Here is a 25,047-nt window from a genome sequence, read left to right as displayed (position 1 = left end):
CTGAAGAATCAAATGTTTTAGGGTCATCCTCTGATGGACCTGGATTAGGAGAAATACTCTTACCCGCTTTATGTTACAGAAAGGAAATCTATATGTGACTGATGGGGCGGGAAGCCCACTTGTACATTGCCTTATTCAATCACTTAAACAAATAAGTGCCCTGTCTCCAATATAAGTACCCTCCCTTTGGCTGTCAAAATGAAACTGTCCCCCCGCCCCCCCCCCCCCCCCCCAAGTGCTAAATCGAGTCATGACGAGTCATTTTCTCGGGAAAGAAAGGTTTCACACCACCTGTTGTGAAGTAAAGACGTTTTTGAGTCATGGACGGAAGGCCATAGTAACGACCTTCTGCATGGTAAATATCCTAAACGAGGGAGTCCTAAAACGAAAGCTTCCCAAGTCACACTGATCAGAGCGGAAGTATACCAAAAACAAGACCATCAAGAAACAGTTACCGTTCGAACAACGGACACATTATTTTCCGCTTAAGCGACTAGAGGTCGTATTAAAAGTGATAGTTTGCGGCACATGAACACTTTATAAACGTCGGTCTAAACCGCACAATTCCGCAATCGGAATCAGTTGCTAAACCTACAAATAAAACGAAAAGTCCGCAGATCTGAGCTCAATTATAACTCTTGAATTATCAAGGTACAACTTGGCGTATTTCAAGAGGTTGAAGTTTTTTTGGTCATATCTTACTACCGTAATTAAAGAAACCGAGTTTTTCCCTTTCGCGCCAAAAGCATAGCGCATTTAAGTGAAACATTTAAATGTCTTGCGCTTGCGACTGTAACGGATTTGATGTCAGCGTTCGATGCATAACGTGATAATGAAGTTTCCATAGAAACTGTAGTGCAAAACATACCTGAAACAGACGGCGAGACGAACGCTAGCCACTTACACTGTAGCTTGTGTAATTGCAGTAGTTATGAGTTAATACTTTTGTATTACAGAATGTCACCAACACGGCTCCTTGTATATCACCAGACTTCGTTAAACTTCGTTGTTTTATTTTTTTTTTTTTCGTGATTTACTTGAGTAACGTTCCTAATCTTTTCAACCTTGACTGTTATTTTCATTTTCAGTAAGGATGGAAAGAATTATCAGTTGTCCCCTCCTCGGGATGCCTGTGTATTTGATTGGCTCACGAGCCTCAGGGTAAGAAAAAGACTAAATTCATACTTCAAGGCAAGAGCGGCTAGATTAGGATTGTTATCAGCAAAAAGAAAAAAAAAATCGTTTTTGATGCTAACTGATTTCGCGCGCTTTCCCTTTATGCTCACTTTGAAGAATTGTTTTGCTGCCCGGGGTTTTGCTGGTTCTGAAGAAAAAGCCGTTTAAGGCGTCGTTTGAAGTGTCTATTTTATTTTGTACTAAACTAACATTTGTTTTTATGCTGATTAGGAAGCGACGAGGGTGAGCAAGCAAAATTTGGCAGCATCTTCCTTTGAGCGCGGCGCCGGAGGTGGGAGTATTATGGGCAAGGTAAGGGAACACACGTGAGAATGGGATATACCGCAGTAATTAGTATATTGTTAGTATTGGTCTGCAAAGCCCCTTCTATCATTTAGTTATTTACTTATTTGTAGTAGCATTTAGTAAATTTACCAGAGGAGTAAGTCCTTTTAATCAGGCCATGCTTCGCACAAGGCAAAAAGGTTTGGCTAAAGGTAAAAAGTTGACACAAGTGAATCAGAATCATATTTGCGGACGAACGGAACTTACTGACTGACTGATTGACCAGCAGACAGAAGGACGGATAGACCAACTTGCAGTTGGAAACCAACGACATCATGTGAAGAAATATAATTAATAAAGTAATTTATCAACTTGCAATGTTTTTACAATCTGCAACTTTCTATATTTGGTTAAATTTGGATAGAGAAGTAAAGTATGTATGACAGCGTAGAATGAATGGCACGGCAATAATTTTGCTACAGTCAAACCTGTATTAAGTGAACACCCTCGGGACCCTTGCTAGTAGTTTCCGCTTAATACAGGGCGTCCGCTGAAAACAGGTTCCCTAAGTATTCGTTTTAAAAGGGTCATATTAACATTCCTCATTAAAAAAGGCCTTGAAAGAGTCAAATACCATTCCCGTAAACGTACAATAACTATGGAATACCGTATTTCCATAAACAATGACGAGTAACGCAATGTGATCATATGATGAAGGAAGGATTTATTTCGTAATCGTTGTACAGACATGTCTGTAGGTACAAATTTGCCAGACAAATGTTTTGTCGGTGAGATCACGTATTACTAATTTGATCATGTTTTTGCTAAAACAGAGATGGTATCTCCTGTTTGTTTTAGATGAGGCAGCTCTTCTGTCCGCAAAATTAAATGACCGATCTATTAAAACGTGGACGAACAACATGCATCCTTTTACCCATATCCGTTTAATACAGGTTTTGTAACAATAGAAATGACCATAAAAGTCAAGTTTAAGGTGTCCGCGTCTGCTTAATAGAGGTGTCCGTTGAATACGGGTATTTTTTACAGTAAATCTGGGAGGAGAAAAAGGGGACTTGTACTGCTGTCCACTTAGTAGAGGGTGTCCGCTTAATATGGGGTCCACTTAATACGGGTTTGACTGTACTTATTTGTTTGGAGATGTTAATTTGTTCGTTAATTTGTTTTGTTCCAGTTACGAAGCAGTCTGCGCCGGAAGAAGAAAGTCACTCGGGCTTTGTCAGATACCAGCAAAGGTGAGTAGTGTCTTGTATTATAATTTTTCCTCAGTATATTTTTTCCCTCTCGTTTATATTGCTGCCCGCTACTTTTGACTCCTTCTTTGACTTTTCTGATATTCCATACCCACAGTTGGTTCCAATGTAAACGGACCTGTGACGGGTGCCATGAGTGGTAACCCCCGCAATGAGCCCTTACCGAGCCATGAGCCACAACAGAAAGGCCGAGTTCAACGCTCAAAGTCATTTCCTTGGGAAGGACCCCCCAGTTTTGAGCTTCCTCAGCCGACTATGTCATCTTTTGAAGAAAAGGATAAATTATCTCCTATTGAGGTATTTATAATTTCTTAATTTCCTTCAACGCTTTTGTTCGGGGGAGCGCTGAGAGGACTAAGTTAGCTGGGTTGCGATTGCCCATTTTCGTCTCCAGAGGCCGCGCTCCTTTTGGTCAGCACCACGCATTGCGACCGCGATTCACGGACTTTCCGTCAAATCTGACTAATCTGATTGGCTGAGAGTACGAGACGAAAACTCTGCGCATGCTCAGAAAATCGGGTCCAACCAGAGGTCGCGATTCTTGGTGCTGACCAAAGAAGGAGCGCGACCTCTGGGGACGAGAATGGTGATTGCCTTAAACGTTTTGAACATAAAAATGCTGTAAAAAATTAACAGAATTGAAATAATTGCGACTTGAAGATAAAGGGACTTATATTTTTAACTAAAACCATTTCCAACCTTTTTTCAGCGCGAGTGATCAATGATAAAAATCGACCGTTTACGATCATTTCTACCATGATAAAAATTTGGCAAGAGTAGCGTTGAATAAAGCCTCTTAATGATAATCCTTTGGAAAGCTCTCGTACATGTATTAGCATTAGCAACGTGGGCCGGGTTGTTCAAAGCCCCATTAAGCTTATCCAGGATAAGCGGAGTTTTGATTTCAGTTTTGTAACTTTTCGTGAGGTTTCCTGTTTATATTGTTTGTCCTTCAGTTTTGAATAATCTCAAACTGCACAATGCATAAGCAACGAAAAATATTTTTATACAATTGAGAAAAATAAATGCATTGGTTAACTTTTAATCCTGGGGTAGCGTCAACCCGCTTTCGAACAACCCAGCCTTGACGTTTTTGTTGAAAGCCTCAAAGAAGAGGACTGGCTGGCTGCCGTCCGCGGCTCAAAACGTCATGGACTTGAATTAAATTTCTGGAATTATTGTTGTATTCAGCAGGCGGAAGAGGCAAAGTTATTTGACTATAATGGTTGTGATAGTAGTCCGGACAAGACATCTGTCCAACCACCGGCAAAAGACGTCAATACTATGGAGGACACCAAGGAAGAGAGAAACCAACAGCCTGTGGAAATTGCGTCCATCGAGATTCAAACCGACCCAATAACGGAGGGAGAATTACTTTCTTTACAGCAGCAGAAAATGTAAGCATCTTACGATCGAGTTCTGTGACGCTTCTATTGATACTGACTGTAGCTTATGCCTTGTAAAATATCTTATTTCCGATATCTGTATCAGAATCTACTTACCTCTTCTCTGATGACTCTTGACTAATACATGCATTTCGTACACGATATTGGTTTTGCCTGTGGCTCTGGCGAGTGCGGTTGCTTTGTGTTTTCATGTTTGGGTTTTACTGGAGACACTGCGCCAGGTTACAGGCAAAGATGTAATCGATACACCTCGATCGTCCACCAATAGTGAAGTTTTCATGCCTGAAGTCAATTGTTAGCGGGTTTTTAGACCAATTAAGCTCTTAGTTTTCGGTTTTAGCTAGACAAAGAAACAGTTGTCTAAAGAACGCCATATGATGTATGATGGGGGCAGTATACAACTCTTATGTTTTTTTTCTTTCTCCGATCAGAACAAAGGAGCTCGAGATTGAGGTCTGCAAACTAAAATGTGAAGTGATCAGTTTGATCCAAGGAAATATCAAGATTCCTTTAAAAGGTCAGTACTATGATCGTAAAACGTTCGTTAACTAATAGCTATGCTGTAAAACCGCTACCTTTCGCTCTCTTAACTGTCGTCGTTCAATTTCATCTGACTTTGTTTTCTTCCCCGTATGCAGCTAGAGGACTATCACCTCCTGAAGTTGTCATTGTTATGTGTATTGTGATTGTTTGCTTCCATGTATGTTAGTCTTGCTGGACCGGGACCACCCACACTGCTTTCCGTACGCAATTGTTATACTGTGGTTATGGACTCGCTTATTTTTACGTTTGTTTAGATGACGACTTGGCTGACTGGCAGTTAGTAGAGGACATCAGAGTAAGTGTTATCACTCAGTTTAGTGTGCTTTGTATCAACTACACTCATACTTTATTGGACGTTTTAGCGTGCGATATCGTTTATCCCGTGCCATAGTAGTAGATACAACCATTCAGAGTGCTGAAAGCCGTTGTTTATACTTTGTGTTTATGTTTCGTGGTATTGGACAGGTGTGTACATTATGGGCTGCCGCGCAATCATGAAAACGCTAAACGTCACTTTCTCATCTTTTTACGTTATTTTTACTAGTCGTGCTGTGTTTGTGGCGGTCCTGTTGGTATGATGAATATTAGCTGCGCATTGTTCCATTTGTTTCTGTACACTAGGTTTGTCTTGGGTCGTACTGGAGAGAAAAGACAATTAAAGATATCTTGTTTTGTTTTTCAGTACAAGGACCGAATTTACCAGTTGTTGAGAGAAGCTCGGCTTTATAATCCGAACCTGCCGGATTTCGATACGTAAGTCTTTGGAGTTGAAGGAGCTCAGTCACGGTATTTTGAGTTATTTTGGCCACTTAAAAAACTTCTTTTTAATCGAGGGAAACCTGAAACCAGTAGTTTACTAAGATCGAAAAACACCAAAGAGGTATTAATAATCCTTAGAGGAACAAGGATAGTTAGTAAGGATGGAGAAGATTAGCACGGATTACAAACCACGAATTTGAAAAATTGAGGCTTGACTTTTCAAGATCCGCAAATTGTGACGTATAACTCCTTCAAAGGAGCTACGTCACGGTTTGCGCGCATTGAAAAGTTTAGCCTCAATTTTTCGAATTCGTCGTTTGTAATCCGTGTTAATCTTCTCCATCCTTGTTCCTCTATGGTTTATCATTATCTCTTGGTCCTTTTCTATCTTATTCAACTGTTATTTTCAGGTTTCCTACCATTTAAAGGTAATTTTGTATGTGGCCAAAATAACTCAAAATATCGTGACTGAGCCCCTTTAAGTTTGGGATAGTGGTGGTTTACAGGGATATGATTATACTGTATGCTCGCCTTGCAGTATAGGTAGATGTATTTGGTGGACACTAATTTTGGTTGAAGTAGATAGCTTTAAGTTTGTTTATTCGTGATCTGGAGCAAAGGGTTCTCATTTCATGAAATTTTTTAAGTGAGTTATATTGGAATGCCCTCCATCCTTCCCGGACCGCCCCTTGGTCTTAGCAGTCGTAAGTGGGCAATGATTATCTATGTCTTCATATCTTTCTCCACAGTTCAAATATATGATCTTTCATTATTCATTTGATTTTCTGGCTATTGTTAGAAAGCGTTAGCTCACGGCGTAAAAGTAAATGGTCTTGATTACAGACTATAGTACGGTTACCTCCGCTTGATTTCGCCATGTGTGAGCTGTTTTGAGAAACTGAATCAAATCTTTACATAATGTAAAGGAGATTTGGACCCCCATGCATGAACTTCGTACTTGCTGCTTGAAAGAAACGTTTTAAAGTCCAGTAATGTACTGCAAACTTATCGAAACTTCTACGCACCAAAAACAAACCTGTTTTGCATTGCACGCATATCGGTAGTTGTCTACTGCTAACACAACAGGCAAGAAATGATAAATCAACAACATTGGTTAATAGCTGTTTATTATAATTTTCTATCCGCTCTCTATACCAGCGGTAAGTTCCATACAAAACACTATGTTTTTGTGGTCAGGTATTCCTGTACAGTGTCATGAGTCTGGTTAGCCTGTGACTCTTCTATTGAGAACAGAGTGACTGTAATGCTAGACCATGTATACTGACAATATGAACTCGACATAAATTTGTTATTCCAGGGTTTTTTTTTAACTCTGGAATAACGACAAGCGAACGTACTCTAAGTTTTTGACATTCTTTTCACACTATGTTGAGCCTAAGTTGAAGGTAGTTGTGCATGACCGTGTTCCAACCACTGGCACCCTTAACCTCCAGTTTTATTACTGTGTGTTTTTAAAGTCTCCCCATTCCTGGTTTCCCTCGCTTTTCCGGGGGTTTCCCGCGGGTTTCCCTCGTGTTTCCCTCCTTTGCTTCTAAAGATGTTCGTTCAGAATTTCTATGACTTCTATTAATCCTTATTTTTCAGCATAAACGAGATTACTTTTGTATCTCTGATTACTGCCTTTGGGTTTTTTTTTGTTTCACGATTTCAACTTTCGCGTTTAATCATCACTTTATGAAAATTATTCTGTGGATGTTATCGACTGACAACCAGCTGTTTCCTTTGGTGTTGTTTTCTTGGCCTTCGTAGTGTTCCGTCTTGACTGGAATAGACTTTTTGTCATGAAACTATGTGCAGCTGGAAATATTTTTCGTTTGTTAGATGCTTTTGTGTTCATGAGTAAGACCACAATGCAGATTGTGGTTTCAAGAATGCGGTTGCACGTCTGAAAAATCCACCATGGCCAGGGGTTTACGTAGCGTACACCCGAATATATCCCGAATACCCCTGCGGCCCCGTAAATAGTCAGTGCGCTTATGAGAGCGCTTGCAACCGCACACGCTGCGATCAGGTACTGCAGCCGTCGCATGCTGTTATCCACTGCACTTTTGCTGTTGACATTGGCTCTGATATTCGTGCGAATTTTCCAGCCCACGCGGGCGTAACCCACCGCTAGCAGAATTCCTAATGATAGGAAGTATATTTGACACATCAAAAGGAGGATCTTAGCTTCCAGGAAGTAAACCACGACAAAGTCTGTCACGATCACCAGAGCGACATGGCTTATCACGACTGGAACGATGAATTTGATGCGCTGGAATTTAGGCGGAGCGATGTTCATCTTGGTCGTGTCGATCAAAACAAGCAGGAGAAGACTCAGGGCGGAGATGATGCATGGATGACCGAGAGCAAACAGCAGTTGTGTTATGATGAGGTGAAAGCGGTTGGTCGAACCGTAGGGATCCACGAACAGGGCGATGGCCCGAGTTGAACTGAAGATGAATATTGTGACGAGCAAGCTTGACTTTAAGGCTGTCATCTTGGTTTTATCAACGTGCATTCTTAGCAGCTCAAACGGAGGAATTAACGCGATGATCGTGAAAACCGCGGCAAAACCGTACGTGTGTAATGGCCAGGCGTCTTGCCATTTTGCAAATGCTTTGGGCCAATCGGGTTCTGGTTCTGGCCAAGAAATTTCAGGTTCTAATGTCGGTTTTGTGGTTGCCACGGGCTCCCCGCTTGATCGTTCTGGTTCTCCCTCGGGTGATCCCTCGGGAGGTTCTGATGATGGCCCCGCGGGACGCGGACGTGGTTGTCGTTTGTGTCTTTTGAGGGGTCTGTCGCTCCCTCGGTCTTCAAAGTGAGCAATTGTATTTCTATGGCCCCTTTCTTTTTGTGCCTTGCTTATGTGATTGTCCACCTTTCTGTTCTGTACGTGCGAGCATTCGACACTCCTACTGGAATTTATGTCCTCACCGTCAAGCGTTTCTCGATGTTCCAGATTTTTGTGTGTGTTTAAACGCTTTCTTGCTGGCGAAGTTTTTTGACTCGAACTACCTCGGTCTATTTTCTCCAACGAAAAAAGATCCAGCTTTTTCAGGTTGTTGTTCACTTGTCTGTGTGTAGTGTCGGCGTGCGTTTTCTCGTTGTTGTCTCTCTTCGGTTGTTCTTTCTTTGGGTAAACAACATCTTTGCTTTCAACTGAATTTTTCAACAGAAAGAAGAGGAGAGTTAAAATTACTGCTGAGTACCAGGTCTGTTTCCAGGTTTTCATTTCCCTCTTCTTTTAGATATCCGGCCCAAGCTTATATTTTCGTTGAGAATTCTGGAAACAACAAAAAAGGTTATTAGTGACGTGCAAATTTTACTTGCCTCATGCGGGTGGCATAACATAGCCTGAAATGAGATCCCTGACATTTTAGGCTAGGCAAAACAATGCTTAATCCTGCTTTTACCGTAAGACAACAAAAGGTGTCGGAAACGCGCTGACAAGAAGCCATTTTGTAATGGGCGCTGTCAACAGTAAGACTCATCAACAACAGAGTGGCTGCCCACTGACAAACTAGGTTATCATGTATGTGTGTGTAGGTATTTATTCAGCTGTGTAAACAGTATTTTTGGATTAAAAAAGGAGATGATTAGCTTTCGAAATTAAACACCGGCAAACTTGTTTGTTCAACACGCCAAAACTTGACCTTTTTTTGTCGTCTCCTCGCCCTTCATTGATTTACAATTCAAAACTGATGCTGCGATATTTAAGAACTCTTCAATTTTTCTACCCAAACATTACATATTAATTTGTAAAGAAGATTGTATGTTAAAGACCAAGCAGGCAAGAGATAGCTTCTCTAAGTCGGATTTGTGTTCGGGGTAACGTTCACTGACATTTTCACTGAGCGAATTCTGTCATGTTTATGGCGGGTAATTACGAAAAAAGTTCGCGAAATTAACGAGTTGAACAGGAGGCTTACTGTGATCGGATCTGAATCCAACCTTGTTAGTGACAAAGAAGCTGTAAATTACCTTTATTCAATGTTGATGTGGTGGAAGGAAAGGGTGCTGATGTTTTTCGTTGCTTAGCAGTTGCGAGCAAAATTGCCACACGGACTCATTTACTCGTCATTTTGAATTTTTGGTTTTACGTATTACACTATAAAAAAAAATGCTATTCTAGTAGTAATTCGTAGCCTTTTTTTGGCTTTAGATCTCGGCAATACTAGTTGTAATGCAGGAATGTGACTTGAAGGTCGATAAAGGTAGCTTTATAACATCATGCTCGGCTTACTAGATCACAAGAATCTCGACAGTATTATACAAATCCAGAAGGACGGAAGAGAGAGAGCGGCCTCGTACCGCGTACTTGAAAAGTGATATAAAAGAACATGAAAACCCGTAAATTGAAATTAGGTACTACAAAATGGTGATTTTAGAATTTAATTGTCAGCTTATTGTACTTCGAGTGAAAGCGCTTAGTTTATTACCAACTCGGAGTTTCCGAAGGTTAAATTAAATTGAATTGAGTTAGAACACCTTTGCGTTATCCTGAATGCTATCCTGCGCGGCATCCCGCGCGTTATCTCGCGTGTTATCAAGCTGGAGCAAGGAATTATTACAACGGTGTAACCTGGTGTGTTAATTAAAAAGTTGACAGTCGTAGCCCAAGCGGCTCAGCAAATACCCTCCCGTTGAACTGGTCACTCTGTATGGTGTCAATTTTGATGAAGTCTTTCACACTCGGCGTACAATGATTGTAAATTTGAACTGAACATGGAAATAAATTAAATGATCCTTTATTCTGGCATCCGGGAGTGAGTAGGAGAGTAACTGAACTAAAAATAATATCAAATTCAACTTTGCATACGAGCTACTTCCACTACCAGAAATGTGTAAAGAGTGGAAAGATTGTTGCTGGATTTATTTCGATTTTACGACTTGTGCTGAAGACACTAACTACTGGGAAAAGCGAACTTTATAAAGTTCCAAGATGCTATCTGAGTGTGCGTTATATTATTTTTAATTTGAATTTGCATTTCCACTTCTAAAAAAGACCGTTAGCAGTTTTTATAGCTTAAAAACATTTTTGGGGAAAAATCCCAGCATTATGTTTTCTTTCTTTGAATAAAGTAAAAATAACGAAAAATTATCAAGACATCATATAGAAAAAAATGACAAGAACAATCATTCAGTATGATATTTTATCATCGGGTTCACGTGCAAGTAAACTCTAGTTTTTGTCCTTTTTCGTTGTCATTTTTTTTACGCACCTATCCTCCAATTGATTTTTTTTATCATCTTTCTTCCAGTTAGAGGAAACCGCGAACGTGTTAATGCGAGAAGCTGTATTTTAAAGACATACCTAAATTGTTGCGTCCTTCAGTGGAGGCCGCCCTGCTGTCGACAAACCAGCTTTCAACTAAACTCTGGTTGTTTCCGATATGTTTTGAAAACTTACTTAATTACTCACTCAAGACTTACAGGGAATAAAGACGCCTTCTCACTGTAGGTGGCGTTTATCTCTTGGAACTTTCCTTCCAATTTCGTTGTTTCTGAAACTGATAATACACGAAAACAATTCTTTGGCACCTGTCCTGGGTATTGAGATATATACGACAGGAGGATCAATAGGATAATGGCACGCACAAAGCGTCACCTGCATTTTTTAAAATAATAAAAATCAGGCAGTTCTGTCATGTCTGTTTTCGTCGCCAAGGTGACGAGAATAAACCGATATTAGTGCTTGTGCTGCCCACAGCAAAGCAGGGTAAATAAACTTTCATGTTGTTTCTAACTTGAACCATTCAGTTCCGAGCGGCAAAGTTCGCAGTAGTGTCCGTGATTAAACCCAGCTATTGATTGGTTCTTAGTATGCACGCGAGCAGCTAAGCTTTCCAAACACCGGTGTTTAATCGTTAATCATACAATCCATATGCTTTTGACGGAATACTTCTTCCAAAACACTTCATTTCCCCCCCCCCCCCCCCCTCTCGAAGGTTGTATTTTAATACCATGTCGTTTAAGTCACTAACCATTTTGACGCTCGCTCCAAGAAGTTTTGTTCGAAGACCGCCGCGCGTACAATAACGACTTTTTTGCAATGTATGTGGGTTGTGATAATCCGTCGTGCTGGCCCGCTGCCAACACGGTCGTCTACTTTCGTTAATTACTCGTATGATTATAGAAGGAAGTCAGGAGATTCCGCTTAGTTCTGTTTATATCATGATTTTTTTTTTATTGGAATTTGTCAGCGAATTTGTTAGCGAGTAGTGATATACATCCTGTCCTGTACATTTTTTGAAACGCACAGTCTTTTACGATAGTAAGCTTCCCTTCGCCTCCGAAGCCCAAGGCTTGTTGGCGGCGTTTTATGTTATATTGACAACGTAATTGAGATAAATAACAACGGCAAGTGCTAATACCAAACACGAAGTGTTAGGGAAAGTTATTAGTCTTCACTAAAATCACCTGCTAATTTGATGATGTTGCTCAATTTGTAAACCGACATTAGCATATTAAAGCCAACTTCCCGTCTCAGCTTAAATTTCAAAGTTCTTGTTAACTCATACTTCTTTGTGTTAGCAAAGATCATGCAGTTAGACTAGTCTTTTTTTTTTCAATGATTGATTACTGCGCAAATGTCCTTAACAATTAACTAACTTCTGTTAAGGCCCTATCATTACGAGATGAAACCGTGCTCTTTTCTGTTTTGGCAAAAATCCCATTTGAATAATTTATCAGTGGCTGGCATTGAACAACGTTCACACGCAAGCGTAAGTTGCTTCTACAGTCACGTTTTAAAAAGATTGCGCTTTACTATAACCACAAATGTTCATTATGGATGACTCCTTGTCTTTGAAAAGCCTTATCGAGACTTAATGTTCTGGTACCTTTTAGAATCCGTCAAAAACTCTTAAAACTTCTCTTTAGTTTAAGATAACAGCTGTTGTAAGTGATATTGTTTAGCTGCCAGTATGTGCGTAAGGAAACGGAGCGATATTGCGCGGTCAAAAAGTTCATATCTTCTACTTATTTCACTTCACCCAACATTCGCAACATACCCAAATTTTACAAGTTCCCAACATGCCCAACTTTTCTACCTCAAACATTTTCTGGTGCGTATTATGCAATAGTGTAATTGTGCAGCTAATTTTATGTTTCATTCATTCGTACACTATATAGCTGGATGCTTTTTTATTTTGGTTATTTTGATCATGTAGGTTGACCTGTTCTCTGGCAGCCTTACCTGTCCTGTATTCGATGCCAGTAGTTTCCTTTAAAACAGGGAAATAGGAGAGTTTTTTGTTCTCGTTTTGAGCTGCCTGCCGCTGGGCCAATTGCTCTTTGTGAATCTGTATCATGTAAAGTAGTTAAATACCATGTTGCTGATCCGTTCTGCCTTTTTTTTTTTTTTGCCTTTTCCAACTATTTTATCGATCATGTAGTTAAACATTCCTTTGTTTTTGTAGCTCAGTGTCATGTAGTTTCAAGGACAGTTATGGTTTTATCCGAGGAGCAAGAGAAAGTGAAAGCGAGCTATTTCACTTTGTATGCCGCGAGCTAAAACAATATTACTCGAGTTTTTACCGGGTAAGATTACTAGACAAAACCTTTTACATAGTTATGTGGTTTAAGGATTCTATTCTTATGTTTCGTTTGTGTTTCCTAGTGGCACATATTGATCTCATGAATTATGACGACAGGAGAAATAAGTTAGGAAGCCAAAATAAGTGCTTCTGCACATTTGCATGGTTGAATATAAATCGAGATACTTATGAGAATGAAAACATTGACACAACTGTACCACAGTTATTCTCCTTTCAGAAGTGACTTTTATTGTTTAATTAAGGAAAGTAGCTTGGTAACTATTAAAAGTGAAAAAGTCCTCGTTTTTTTACGCTTAGCATTACTGAATTATTTTGCCTCTACAGAACAGAAATGGTCACGCTCGTCTGTGGTCGCAGTACATTGAATCTAAGCAGCAAGAGACGAAAAATGTGTTTTTCAAAGAGGTTAGTAAAGCCCAAAAAAGTCAGTTGACCCGGCCCCGAACATCGCCAAACGTGGCTCAGACGTACCTTGTGACTCAGTATTGTTTCTTTGCAGCAAGAGATGAAGGCACTTTTGAGAGAGGGCATACCGAAAACATGCAGAAGCGAAGTATGGAGAAGGTAGATCAATTGTTTTCTTTATGGTGAATTTTCCTCCTATCGCACTTCAGCAACGTGCCTGTCATTTAGGTCTCATTCAGTTTGAAAGTCATTTATCACTCTGTTACATCTGTTCGTTGAACAGTTTTGCTGTCATAGTACTTTTCTTAGAGTCCCCTTCTCTTCCATCCCTTCCTTTCCGCCCCTGCCCCCCCCCCCCACCCCCCTTCAGTCTAACGGACTTTGAGGTTCTCTTCATAGTGCCATGACACAAAAGGTGGAGCACATAAAAAAAGAGAAGGTAAGACATCACTTTCTTCAATTCAATTGTCGGCATTTCTTGTAAATCTCGATTGCAGTGTACAGTCTATTTCATACATCGCTAAAATGGATCTGTATTTTTCTATTTTCAGGGTAGAGATTATTATCAAAAGCTACTTCTCCGGGTGGAGAGACGCAAGGTACTGTGTTGTAAGGAAATCTTTCTCTTCCTTCAAAACAACAGCTAAATTCAAAACATAGGCACGCAAGGCGTGCAAGAGTTATTTTTTTGTGTGAAGTGTCGGAGATAGGAGCATTCATGGTACAGTAATGATTTGGTTAATTTGACATTTTTTCTTTGGTTGCGATGTTACATCGGTCATGGTAAGATAGCTAAATAGTAAGCCATAAAATGTTTGACTGAACAAACTACAGTAATCTGGCATGTCTCCAGATTAATGTAGATACCATCTTATTTTCTAACAGGCAATTTGATTCGTTCTTTGATACAACCCGGTGTGACACGCGCACATGCATAACTCCCTCACTCACCGATCACATAACCCTTCCAACCCCCAAGAGGAATTTTTGCTCAAAAATACTCAAGTTAATTTAGGGACTTTTTCGCATTTTATACGAGACGTAAGTTTACCTTTTCACACAACACAACACAACACAACTTCACCGAAAATAGAAAGAAAGAGAAAAAAACCTCTGACACGTTGAAAGTCTGATTTAATTAAATTGCACTTTAACTTGGTGCCGCGCAGTCTTCAAAGAACATTTGAACAGTTGTCATACTTTTTACCTTAAAAAATATCGGACTGAAATGAATGTCATCAAATAAAACTATTAAACTGCTACTGCAGAGACGTAAAAACCGTCCAGAAATGAAAGCTTTTTTGTTTAATATCCTGGAAACAATAGCCGATAACTTGTCAGCTCTAATTGAATTTACTCCCATATAAAAAACAAAAGTGTTAAGTTACCATTTGTTACTAAAGATAGCAAACATCTCGTGGGAAAGAGTGGTGACGATTCGTCCGCTCTAGTTGAATTTACTCCCTTGTGAAAAACAAGAGTGTCACATCACACTTTGTAACTAAAAAACAAAAATATCTCGTTATATTTGCATGCAACAAGAACAAAACAATCGTTACCCGCACTTACTAATGTAAACGTTAGAACTGTTTCAAATCTGAAGTCTCGTCCCCTCTAAAACATGTCCTAAGAACTAGGAGCGACGATTCGTGACCTCTAATTGAATTTACTCCTTGTGAAAAACAAAAGTATCAAATTACCTTTAACTAAAAATAAAAATATCTCGTTGCATTTGCATACTACGGACTCACGAACTGTTTCAAACCTCAAGGCTCATCTCGTTCATTTAACTAAAATCCTCAGCCTAACCCACAGAAAATGTCGAAGTAAACCCAATATATGAATACTTCCTCCTCTTTTATAGAAGAATGAATACGGCCGTTCTGAACTTTATCGGGATCAGATCTTCTCACATACCATTTACCTTTACAGCAAGAAATTTGATTGGCTGTTTATAGTAGATCCAATCTGATTGGTGTGACATACATACATACATCTCTCACTCACTCACTCACTCACTCACTCACTCACTCACTCACTCACACACACTCACTCACTCACTCACTCACCCACTCACTCACTCACTCACTCGCTCGCTCGCTCGCTCGCTCGCTCACTCACTCACTCACTCATTGACCCGTAACATACTCGACGCGCCGACTAAGAGGTATTTTTTTGTAAAAAAAATAACTCAATTAATTTGGCCTTGTTACTCTCTCATTCTCGTAACAAGGTAGTAAAAGGGGCTGTTCCACCCGGCCAGATCTTTACAGAATAGGTGTTACCGATGAAGTTTTTCTTTTAACTGGAAAATCTTCGCATTATTTGAGACTTTCTTCTCCAGTCAGAAATCATAGAATTTCCGCATTTGTTCCTGTGCTGGTTTTTATGGCTCTTGTAGTTCCTTGCCCCCGTTTATTTGAAAAAAAAAGCATTCTTGTTCCTGACACTGAGATATTTGCATTTGAGCTTCCTTGTCTATCTCGTTAACAGGCCCTTTGTTTGTTTCTAAATTCTTACGCGGTTTAGCGGGAGCGACTGGTTACGAGAATGAAACGCATGTCTCTTTTGTGTTTACAAAAAATTGTATGTTACTTTTCAAATCAATAAAAATTGACAAAATACGAAAAAAAAATGTCTGGTGTGAAAAATTAGGAAGACACGATTCTCTCTTCCGCCTTCTTCTCGACGAATTCAAAACAAAATAGAGGGTCTGTGGACAGAATAGGAGAGTGGTGATAAATCTGCTTCTTTATGTTGATAATGCTCACTATTTTCAGAGTATCTCCGCCACTCACCTCACTGTTACCGAGAACCAGATCAAGTGCGATCTGCTACGGACCATGCCCAACAATGAACGATTTCGATCTGCCGACCGTGATGGGGTAAGATTTTCTTTCAAGTTAGGATCGTTCCTTTTGTCATTCATAATTTACTTAGATCCGGGATCATTTACTCAAATGGGGAGCAGGGATGACGCAGTGGTGGTAGCACTCGCCTCCCACCAATGTGGTCTGGGTTTGATTCCGGCCCGGTGCCATGAGTTTACTGTTGGTTCTCGCCTTGCTCCGAGGTTTTTTCTCCATGGAGACCAGCTAGGGCTGATGTGGCTTCCTCTCTAAATATTGTAAATTTATTTGAGATCGGAAATATCCGAGGTACTTGACTGTGAGTGAATCAATCAGAGGCTCAGGTGATTTCTGACCGCGTTTTTAAGTTTTTGCTCATAACACTGCTTTGCGACTGTGAAGAACGCCTTCAAAGGCTGTTTAGATACATGCGCACATTATCAATTGTTAAGAAGTATTTCACGATATTTAAATTTTTTTCTGTTGTACAAATTTACTTTTAAATTTTAAATGAAAAGGCAGAGAATAGAAAACAATAAAGAAGTAATTATTGAGAGAAAATCCACAAGGATATTCACAACTAAGGAAGATTAAGAAGGACTACGGGCGAAATGTTTGAAAACAATTGACGGTCCAAAAGTAATATCTACAAATGCGGAAAAATGAAAACTAATCACAATCGATTGATTTCCCCCTGGCGGTGAGCCTCCCTGATTAGTTGTGAGTTGATGTTGTGTTGTCATTTAATTACAATAGCGATTCACTTACTCCAAATGTGGAAAGTAAAACGAATTTATTTTTTACGCCGTATGCTTGGTAATGGTGTCGTTTATGCCCTTTTCTGGGAATTTATTAGTGCCAAGGGTGTATATTCGAGACTCGTTCAACTTGAAAAGTTATACTTTGACATAGAGGTTTGCATAGTCGAGCAAAAATCCTGTTTTAAGGATGAGAGTTGTACAAGAGTTTTTCCAAGTGGACAGGTTTTCATCTCCCTCGATTAGTGTAGACCAAACGAGGGAAACTTCTCGACATCTGTCAAGGAAAATTTGAAATCAAAACGAGTTCTCTGAGCTCTTGGGGCAAACATGCATTAAAATATGTTTAAAGAATAAAAAAAAAAAGAAAAACGAAAATTTGAGCGGTTTAAAATTCGTTGAGAGCGGAGTTGACTTTCCAGCAAAGCAACAGAAAATTGTTTTGTCAAGTATCTCGTTCTCGTTTAGCCTCCCAAAAAGCTTAAGATATAAATAACCGGCTGGTTTTAAAATCAGTGATAGAAAAGCGAACTTACCTCAAGACTTAATCTAGAGAAAGACAAGGGAAGTTAAGACGAGGCAAGTGCTCCACACGGGAAAACGTCCAACGAAGCAATAGATTATTTAGAAGCGAGGTCACAAAACGCGAATTGCCAGATGTCTCAGCATCTGTGTAATAGTAATGTACTGATAATGTTTTATTCGCAGACATGATTATAATTTCAATGATGGCTTTCAGCTATTATCATTATTATTTTAATTTTTTTTGCTATAATAGGTAAAGAAATTGTCCAGGATTCTCCACGCGTTTTGTGTTCATCGTCCAGATATAAATTATCTACAGGTATTGATATCGGTATTTATCTACTCACCTATAAACCTGACGTTTGACATTGATATCGGGTATCGACAATCTGGACGTTTATGATTCCTGACCGTGAAGACAGTCCTCTTACCATAAAATATTTATTATGTTTACGGTGGGACCACTGTTGACCCGGGCTAACTTTTTCACTAATGCGTGGACTACAAAACTTTCGGCAAACTTTCTCTGTAGTGAATAATAGGTGAAGGTTCTTCCTATAATTCAGAATTCGATTTAACTGGCCAAGGGAAAAATAATTTGAGAGATGTTAAAGTTTAAGGGGATCCCACTCAGTTGTGGACGAAATATATTGAAATATTCATGTTTTTATCGACGACGATAGACCAGGTGATCATCTTTGTTTGTCGATGAGCTTTGTTTTCATTTCAGATACACTTTGTTATGGTTTAAGGAAAATTGTTTGAACTTCTTCTGATCTATGATTAGGTTTAATCGGTGAAACAAAAAGTAGATTTCTCGCGTGTGATTAGGTTTTTTAAGCTGAACAAGACAAGATAACATGTTTATGACTGTAGATTTTCATTGCGAATCTATGTTTGAATACGATGTTAGAAATATCCGAATAACGTGAGATTTTGGATTATCTCTTGTCGAGTGGTTTTCAAGTATTGTTGTTCCCATTTGTTTCCTGGCGTACTCAAAAACTATGCAAGAATATTGCTTTGCTATTATTTTTCATTTCTTTTTCAGGGAATGAATTTTATTGTGGCCATGTGTCTCCTTTTTATGGACGAAGAAGACGCCTTTTGGTAACCACATTAGTATTATTTTCTTGTAGCAAAATAACTTTTAAAAAAAATTTACATTTTCTTTTTCTTGTTTACAGGTCTTTCGTTGCTGTTACTGAAGTTTACTTAAAAAACTACTTTGACAAGTCTTTGAGCGGGGCCTTAGCAGATCAGGTGGGAAAGCCCTTATATTTTTTTGACACTTAAAAAAGAAACTTTCTTTAAATACAAGCTACGATATTGTTCGTTATTCTGTCAAGTCAAAAAAATCGAGCAAAACTTGTTAATGGTGAGAATGTATGAACTGTGACCTGCGCCTTTTTATGGCTTTTTGATTGTTGTGTGACCTAGCCTCTTTTATACAAAGTGATAAATACTCAGTCCCTTTATAAGACGTGACACAAGCATGACTTTGGTCCTGAAGTGTAACCAAGCCCCTGTATAAAAGCGATGTTTTGGCTTGACCTTGTGATGATAGAGATTGGAAACTAGTAAGCATTATAACAAGATAATTTACATTGAAATTAAAAGTAGCAAACTTTGTATCATTAACAAAGTCAACTCTAGCCTCTCTTCTGTTCAAAACCTGATTCGGCAGATCTGCCCTGACCGGTAGCTCTTCTTGCTCTCGGTAGTGCCGAGGTTAACTCCTGAACTGCGCATGTCAATCGACCAATTGGTTAACGTCCCGCTAGTTAAGATTCTTAATCGTGCTGTCTGTATTAGCAACTTACTTCAGTGTTTGTTTACATTGTCCTTGAACTCCCCTGCCCCGAGTATTTGTTTTGGAAAACATTAACACCTATCTAGACGTGACAGAAACTAACCTAAGCAGTTCTTCGTTGTTTTCAGTCGGTTTTGAATGAGCTTCTGAGTGAATCGTTACCAGGCTTACAAGCGCACCTCAAGTACTATGGAGTGGACATCTCCACTGTAACATTCAACTGGTTCATAACCATCTTCATTGACGCGGTACCCTTTGAGGTAAGAAATAAAAATTTCGTGAGTGGGTGGGTCTCTTAATATTTGTTGGAAAAAGTGTGGATTGCATGCGGAGAATAAAGAATGTAATCTTGATATAGACACTAGCTTGAGTAATCCAGTTAGTCAAGAAATGAATCTTTTTATATTGGATGCTTGAAGACTTATGTGCTGGGTTTAGGGGAAGATAACTGGACTAGTAAGAGTACACGTCGAACTATGGAGATATTGTTGAAAACAAGAATCAAACGGCCAAAGTATGCCACATGAAAGTGGCCATTAAAGCATTTTATTTCGGTTTGCTAGTTTTCAACTCGAGGGAGGTAAAAGAACTGCGGTAAAAGAACCGGTAACTCGTTTGCTGAACGGATCACTAAATATTAGCAACTAATTCCACTCCTTTTCATATTTTATATGTTACAAAATACTTGGGAGAAAGTTGTTATTTACACCGAAAAATACGGATAAACAGCGTTCTCAAACCGCAATAAAGTAAAACTCCTGGAACTTGTACTCCGGCTTTCTCGTTTCCTTGCCTCGTTCTCTTATCTATAGACAGGTTTATTTTTTAATCGATTCTTGTTATCAATCCTGCAGACTGCTGTTCGAATTTGGGATTGCTTTGTCTTTGAAGGTAGAGAGGTTAGTCCGGTTGAGATAGTAAAGCTTTGCTTTGTTTTTAGCTTAACGACATTAGCAGGCAATAAACGTGATAAATTACTGACTTTTTCGAGAGTCATGGTAACAGGAATTGAAGTTTGAGAGAAGTAAGTATTTAGTATAGTAAGAAAAGAGAAGAGCTTTAATTTTTCTTCCCTGGGAGATCTTCCTCTCGTACTAGGACAATTTAGCAATTGTGATATTCGTTCATTCATGATCCATCTGTTGTGGCAACAATAAATCTCACATGCTTTCGATTACCAGCACTCAAAAGCAGATGAAATTTGCTTCTGAATTAACATCCATCAATAATTATTGAAAATAAAGTATTGTATCCAACACAAAATAGCGTACATAGTATTGTCACGAATGACCCCTATCACCTACCTGACCCTTACTATTTATTTTATCTTCAGGCATTATTTCGAATCGCAGTGGGTTTGCTGAAGGTCCAGCAACACGCTCTGCGGCAGTTGTCTTGTCCCCTGGAAATCATGCAGCACATGAAAAGAGCCGCCAGGGTCACTTACGACAAAGATCAGCTTTTTAAGGTAAAAGCTCTTATCTAAGCTGTTATTGATCATAAATTATAAAATCTTTTCTACCAAGACGTTTTTGGGAACTAGGCAGTATATTAGCGCGCAAGGGTGCCTGGGAACATGTGGGTAGGCGTTGTTGAAAACAGTTTGTTCAGTGAACAGCTGTAGTTAGAACTCACGAGAGTAGCCTGAATACAGCGTACTAGAATGATTGTTACCTCCTTTTGCAACTGTTGTAAACATACGAAGCGTTGCATTGACATAGACAACGCAGGTTAGTTATAAAATAGGCAGCTTATAAAGCTGTAGTAACGATCTGATGAACGTTTGAAGACCAATATGCGCGAGGAGAATTGCATGAAGGATTGACTTTAGTTTCTTTTAAGGAATTAAAACTTGCTGACTCATTATCTTGAACTTAGGTCTTCTACGGCCAAACGTAGTAAGATCTGGGTACGAAATTCGTTGATTCACTGCTCTGCTCCATGCGTTTGGTCTATAGGAGAACAGCTTGAAGAACAGCGAGTGGAAAACGAACGTGAGGGGAACCCCTCGCCTTTCCACCACTATCCAAACTGTTCAGTAATTAATTTATTTTGTATTTTCGACCAGTCTTCATATGACGAATTGAAAATCTTCCCGACCATAACAACACTGAATGAGAAGCAAGAAAAGCATTTAGCGAGTGTTAGAACCGGACAAGACGACAAGTTAATCACAAGAGAAGAGAGAACGGTATGTTACTGATTGATTACTCTTTACTGACTGCTATTTGATTTTGGTAGCGCATTAAGGCAGCACCTTCTTGCTGATGATTTCCTTTATTCTCAACACCTTTCTGTGGGAAAATATACTGGTTGCGTACGGAGAAATGAGTAGTTGACCAACGGAAATTCTTTGGTTCGTCACGCATCATCATTATCATCATCATAAACTTTAATTACCCTCGAATTTACAGAGTAGCATTGCTGCTAGTTTCTTCGAGCTACCTAATGTTACATATCTTTATTAGCAACTTACTTCAGTGTTTGTTTACATTGTCCTTGAAACCCGCTCCCCCGAGTATTTTTTGCCTAATAGGTAATCGTGTGAATACGAGTGCGATTAAGGATTAGCACAGCGAGTGATATTTGAAAATTCTCTCCAAATTGCACGAGCCTTTAGGAGAGTGCAATCTGAGAGAATTTTCAAATATCACGACTAGTGTAAATCCTTAATTGCTTGAGCTTTCGCACGATTACTCATTTATTTTGATTGAGAAAATTGCGAACGCGCGCGCGTTAATTAAGGATTAACGATAAATTGGCCTGCTCACGGCCAATCACAATGCAATGCAAAATTAATTTGCGGAAGGTGTTAAAATCTGTAACGAAATCCCTGTTGGGATTTTTAACAAGTTTCTGACCAATTTACAATATTTGTTTGCTTGTTTCAGTGTCCCCAGTTAGTACAGTAGTGATAAACACTTCGACACTCAAATAAAGTGATTTTTTAACAGTGCGATATTGATTTGGAAGTGTGTTCCAGGATTTGACGGCCTGGTAACTAGAGGAATTAAGGCCATAAGTAGTTGTATATATTTTAGGTAGAGTTAAACTATCAGTGTGGCTTAAGGAATAAGTGCTGGATCGCAGACTAAACAAATCTTTAAGTATTTAGGGTATTAACAAAAGTGAAGTCGTTTAAAAAGAGTGAGAATCATATTTTGCATGCCCCTGTTTGCCAAGTTTGTAGTTCCCGCTCTTTTAAGTAAAACACTGTAGTCAGAGTACCAGGAAGCCCATGTCTGTGTAGGAGGCAAGCCAGTCTGGAATGAAACTGTTAGAACAGAGGCTAAAAAGTGAACAAATTCGACCGGTCGATCAAGCGTCAATAGAAAGCTGCTGAATATTCCTAATTCGGAGCCATTGAAAATGAACCACGTGTAGAAATCACGTAAAAGATGTGGCGTAGATCTGTGCTCATATGGCCGCTGATAACAAATGAAAACGATGCCATCGACCAATCATAACGCGAAGCGGAGTCAGGTAGTCAAGATTAGTTAAACTCGGTCTGATCCATTAGAGGGCTCAGCACCACACAATCACGAAAATATAAACAGCCGTTTCGAGAAGGGTTGCCCTGCAGAAACGTAAAAGCGGTCACGACAATGCCGAAAGGTGTCATGGGTAGGGCTTGCTTACCGTGTTCTTGTTATTTTGTTTCTATCGGAGAACGACTGATTGATTTATCTATGTCGTCGGAAGAAGCCATGAGTGATTAAATTGTTACCTGAGGAATACTGACGTGCGTATTCCAGGCTATTTCTGTCACGAGATGAGTCTGCGAAACTCATCTTGTTTGTCATTGATTTGTGTCGCGAACGAAACCAAAACCGATGCGAAACACATTTTTCTTTTGCTGACAAATGCACACTCGGTAATCCCTTTCTAATTTCCCCGAACAATGGAAGACCAACCTAGCCTTAAAATAATACACCGATCGGACGAAACTCTTAGATAAAGGAGATTCTCAGGAACTGTGACATTAATGATTAATTATCTCTCAGATGTAACGATCCGACTTTGTGAAAAGCGCTATTAAGGAGCCTCCGCTGCCTTGCTTGCGGAAAATGCCATAAATTGTGGATTGGCTTTTGCTCTATTGCGGGAAAATACTGAAAGATTTTTTAATGCGACTTTGATTTTTAATCTCATCGTGTTTTGCAAGCTGAGAGGGATAGGAAATCACCACAGAATAAGTTAGGAATTATTTGAAGTTATCGCCTAAATGAATTATCCAAAAAAGGCAGTTTTTTTGCGTCACATACATGCATATATACTTACATACCGTTCCTTGCGTTAAAGACTTGCGATCTTTGGCTTCTCGAAGTGTATTTTTTTTTTCGATTTTCCCTTTTCAAATAGTTATTAATTTGCTTGTGACAGGAAACTCAGTCCTGTTCCAATTTTCAATAGATATTAGCCGAAGCAGTCAAACACGCTTTTCCGGTGTTTTAAGCAATAATGTTAAAAATTATAGTAACGTGATACAGTTGACACAGTGGCAAGTAATATATCTACAAGGTCAGTCTTTCGAACATGGCTCTTCAACTGACCTTGAGGAAAGTTCTTTTCCAATTTGGAAGTGCTTTTGTTTGGTTTGAAAAAGTTACACTCAAGAGCGCAGATACGAAGGGTCATTTGCAATTCCTTTTTTTCTTTTCTTTTTTTGGCGGAGTTTTTTATTAAGCGGAAAGGGTAGAAAAGTATTACTGTTTCTTATTTAAAGTAGCTTATTTAAAGTAGCTTCATAACCGGTCACGGATTTTTCCGAGAAGAAGTAAAATTTAAAAGTAGGTTTTTTCCCTTCCTTTATTTTTTCTGTTGGGAGAAATACCTGCTTCTGTCCGATAAGTACCCAGAAAAACGTTAAAAAAAATCACTTGTCTTGTCGCCGAAGTATTTTCACTTTGCTCAAACGTGGGAAGGAAGTATTTTGCACAATGACCACTAACACTTTTTATTTTTTTCGCCATTAAAGGATTTTCTCTCCTACTTTTTTCATTGTCCCTTGTGTGCTAAGTGCCATTTGCTTCGGAAGTTTTTCATTTTTATTCCATTCTCAAGTACGTCGGCGGTTCTTTTCGGAGCTAAAAGTAAATAAACTGAGTTTCCAATAACGCCTGTAACTGATTATCGCATTTTGTTTACGTTGTATGTCACGTTCGGGACGGCAGAGTAATAGACTATTGCGCATGAAGTAGTGCAAATTAAATCCTATTTTCTCCTTACATTATTCTTACGAATTCAGGCAAGAAGGTTATGAGAATGAACTTTCGGATCACCTCGTGAGAGACGCCTTTATTGAAGGCTAAAGTGTTAAAATCAGTGAGAAGAATTTCGGTTGTGATCGTGGGAACAAACTTGACTGCAAAACGTAATTAAGAATGTTTGTGCTTGTTTATCGATCGTATTGGTCACAATGTTGTAATATTCGCCTGAATTAACAACAAAACGTCTCACCTCCCACGACGTGAAAGAAGAAAGCGATAGTGCTTGGAAATTCTATTTAAATTATAATTTTATTCGAGGAAAACGAAAGTTCCGTTAGGAAAATAAACCCATAACTTTCACGTAAAGCAACAATGTTTGCTCTAGCTTGGAAACAGATTAAATTTATTCTCTACTTTACATAAAAGTTTTACGTCTTCGACTTTTAGCAGTTGCTCTCTTTGCGTCAGATTATGGGCGCGAACAA

At 39.2% G+C, this 25,047-nt stretch overlaps 2 protein-coding genes across 4 annotated transcripts in view; one reads left to right on the top strand and one right to left on the bottom strand.

Moving 5' to 3' along the window:
• Positions 1-25,047, top strand: part of LOC145493300 (uncharacterized) — a 50,494-nt gene that overhangs the window by 6,881 nt on the left and 18,566 nt on the right. Inside the window, exons 6-26 of one of the 2 annotated variants that reach the window (XM_081472745.1) lie at positions 1,089-1,161; positions 1,408-1,488; positions 2,654-2,714; positions 2,830-3,029; positions 3,927-4,129; positions 4,570-4,655; positions 4,936-4,976; positions 5,364-5,434; positions 12,865-12,985; positions 13,327-13,407; positions 13,502-13,566; positions 13,807-13,846; positions 13,959-14,006; positions 16,188-16,292; positions 17,793-17,858; positions 18,591-18,649; positions 18,727-18,802; positions 19,481-19,612; positions 20,207-20,251; positions 20,686-20,820; positions 21,421-21,543. In XM_081472745.1, the coding sequence (XP_081328871.1) occupies positions 1,089-1,161; positions 1,408-1,488; positions 2,654-2,714; positions 2,830-3,029; positions 3,927-4,129; positions 4,570-4,655; positions 4,936-4,976; positions 5,364-5,434; positions 12,865-12,985; positions 13,327-13,407; positions 13,502-13,566; positions 13,807-13,846; positions 13,959-14,006; positions 16,188-16,292; positions 17,793-17,858; positions 18,591-18,649; positions 18,727-18,802; positions 19,481-19,612; positions 20,207-20,251; positions 20,686-20,820; positions 21,421-21,543 (1,912 nt within the window). Of the gene's footprint in view, positions 1-1,088; positions 1,162-1,407; positions 1,489-2,653; positions 2,715-2,829; positions 3,030-3,923; positions 4,130-4,569; positions 4,656-4,935; positions 4,977-5,363; positions 5,435-12,864; positions 12,986-13,326; positions 13,408-13,501; positions 13,567-13,806; positions 13,847-13,958; positions 14,007-16,187; positions 16,293-17,792; positions 17,859-18,590; positions 18,650-18,726; positions 18,803-19,480; positions 19,613-20,206; positions 20,252-20,685; positions 20,821-21,420; positions 21,544-25,047 lie in introns of both variants that reach the window. The other variant, XM_081472737.1, reaches the window with a different exon arrangement.
• On the bottom strand, positions 5,434-12,782 carry LOC145493312 (proline-rich transmembrane protein 4-like). Of its 2 annotated transcripts, none has more exons than XM_081472755.1 (2): positions 10,758-12,782; positions 5,434-8,726 (listed from the first exon to the last, which is right to left on the bottom strand). In XM_081472755.1, exon 2 carries the CDS (start codon positions 8,673-8,675, stop codon positions 7,143-7,145), a length of 1,533 nt encoding a protein of 510 aa, XP_081328881.1. In that variant the 5' UTR covers positions 8,676-8,726; positions 10,758-12,782; the 3' UTR covers positions 5,434-7,142. The 2 variants fall into 2 exon arrangements, with proteins under 2 accessions (XP_081328881.1, XP_081328888.1); XM_081472762.1 differs by having other exon boundaries at positions 10,877-12,782.

The sequence above is a fragment of the Orbicella franksi genome, chromosome 1 (genome assembly GCF_964199315.1).
Source record: "Orbicella franksi chromosome 1, jaOrbFran1.1, whole genome shotgun sequence".
NCBI classification, from domain to species: domain Eukaryota; kingdom Metazoa; phylum Cnidaria; class Anthozoa; order Scleractinia; family Merulinidae; genus Orbicella; species Orbicella franksi.
The sequence above is the reverse complement of the archived record's forward strand: the minus strand, read 5'-3'. Positions and strand labels throughout refer to the sequence as shown.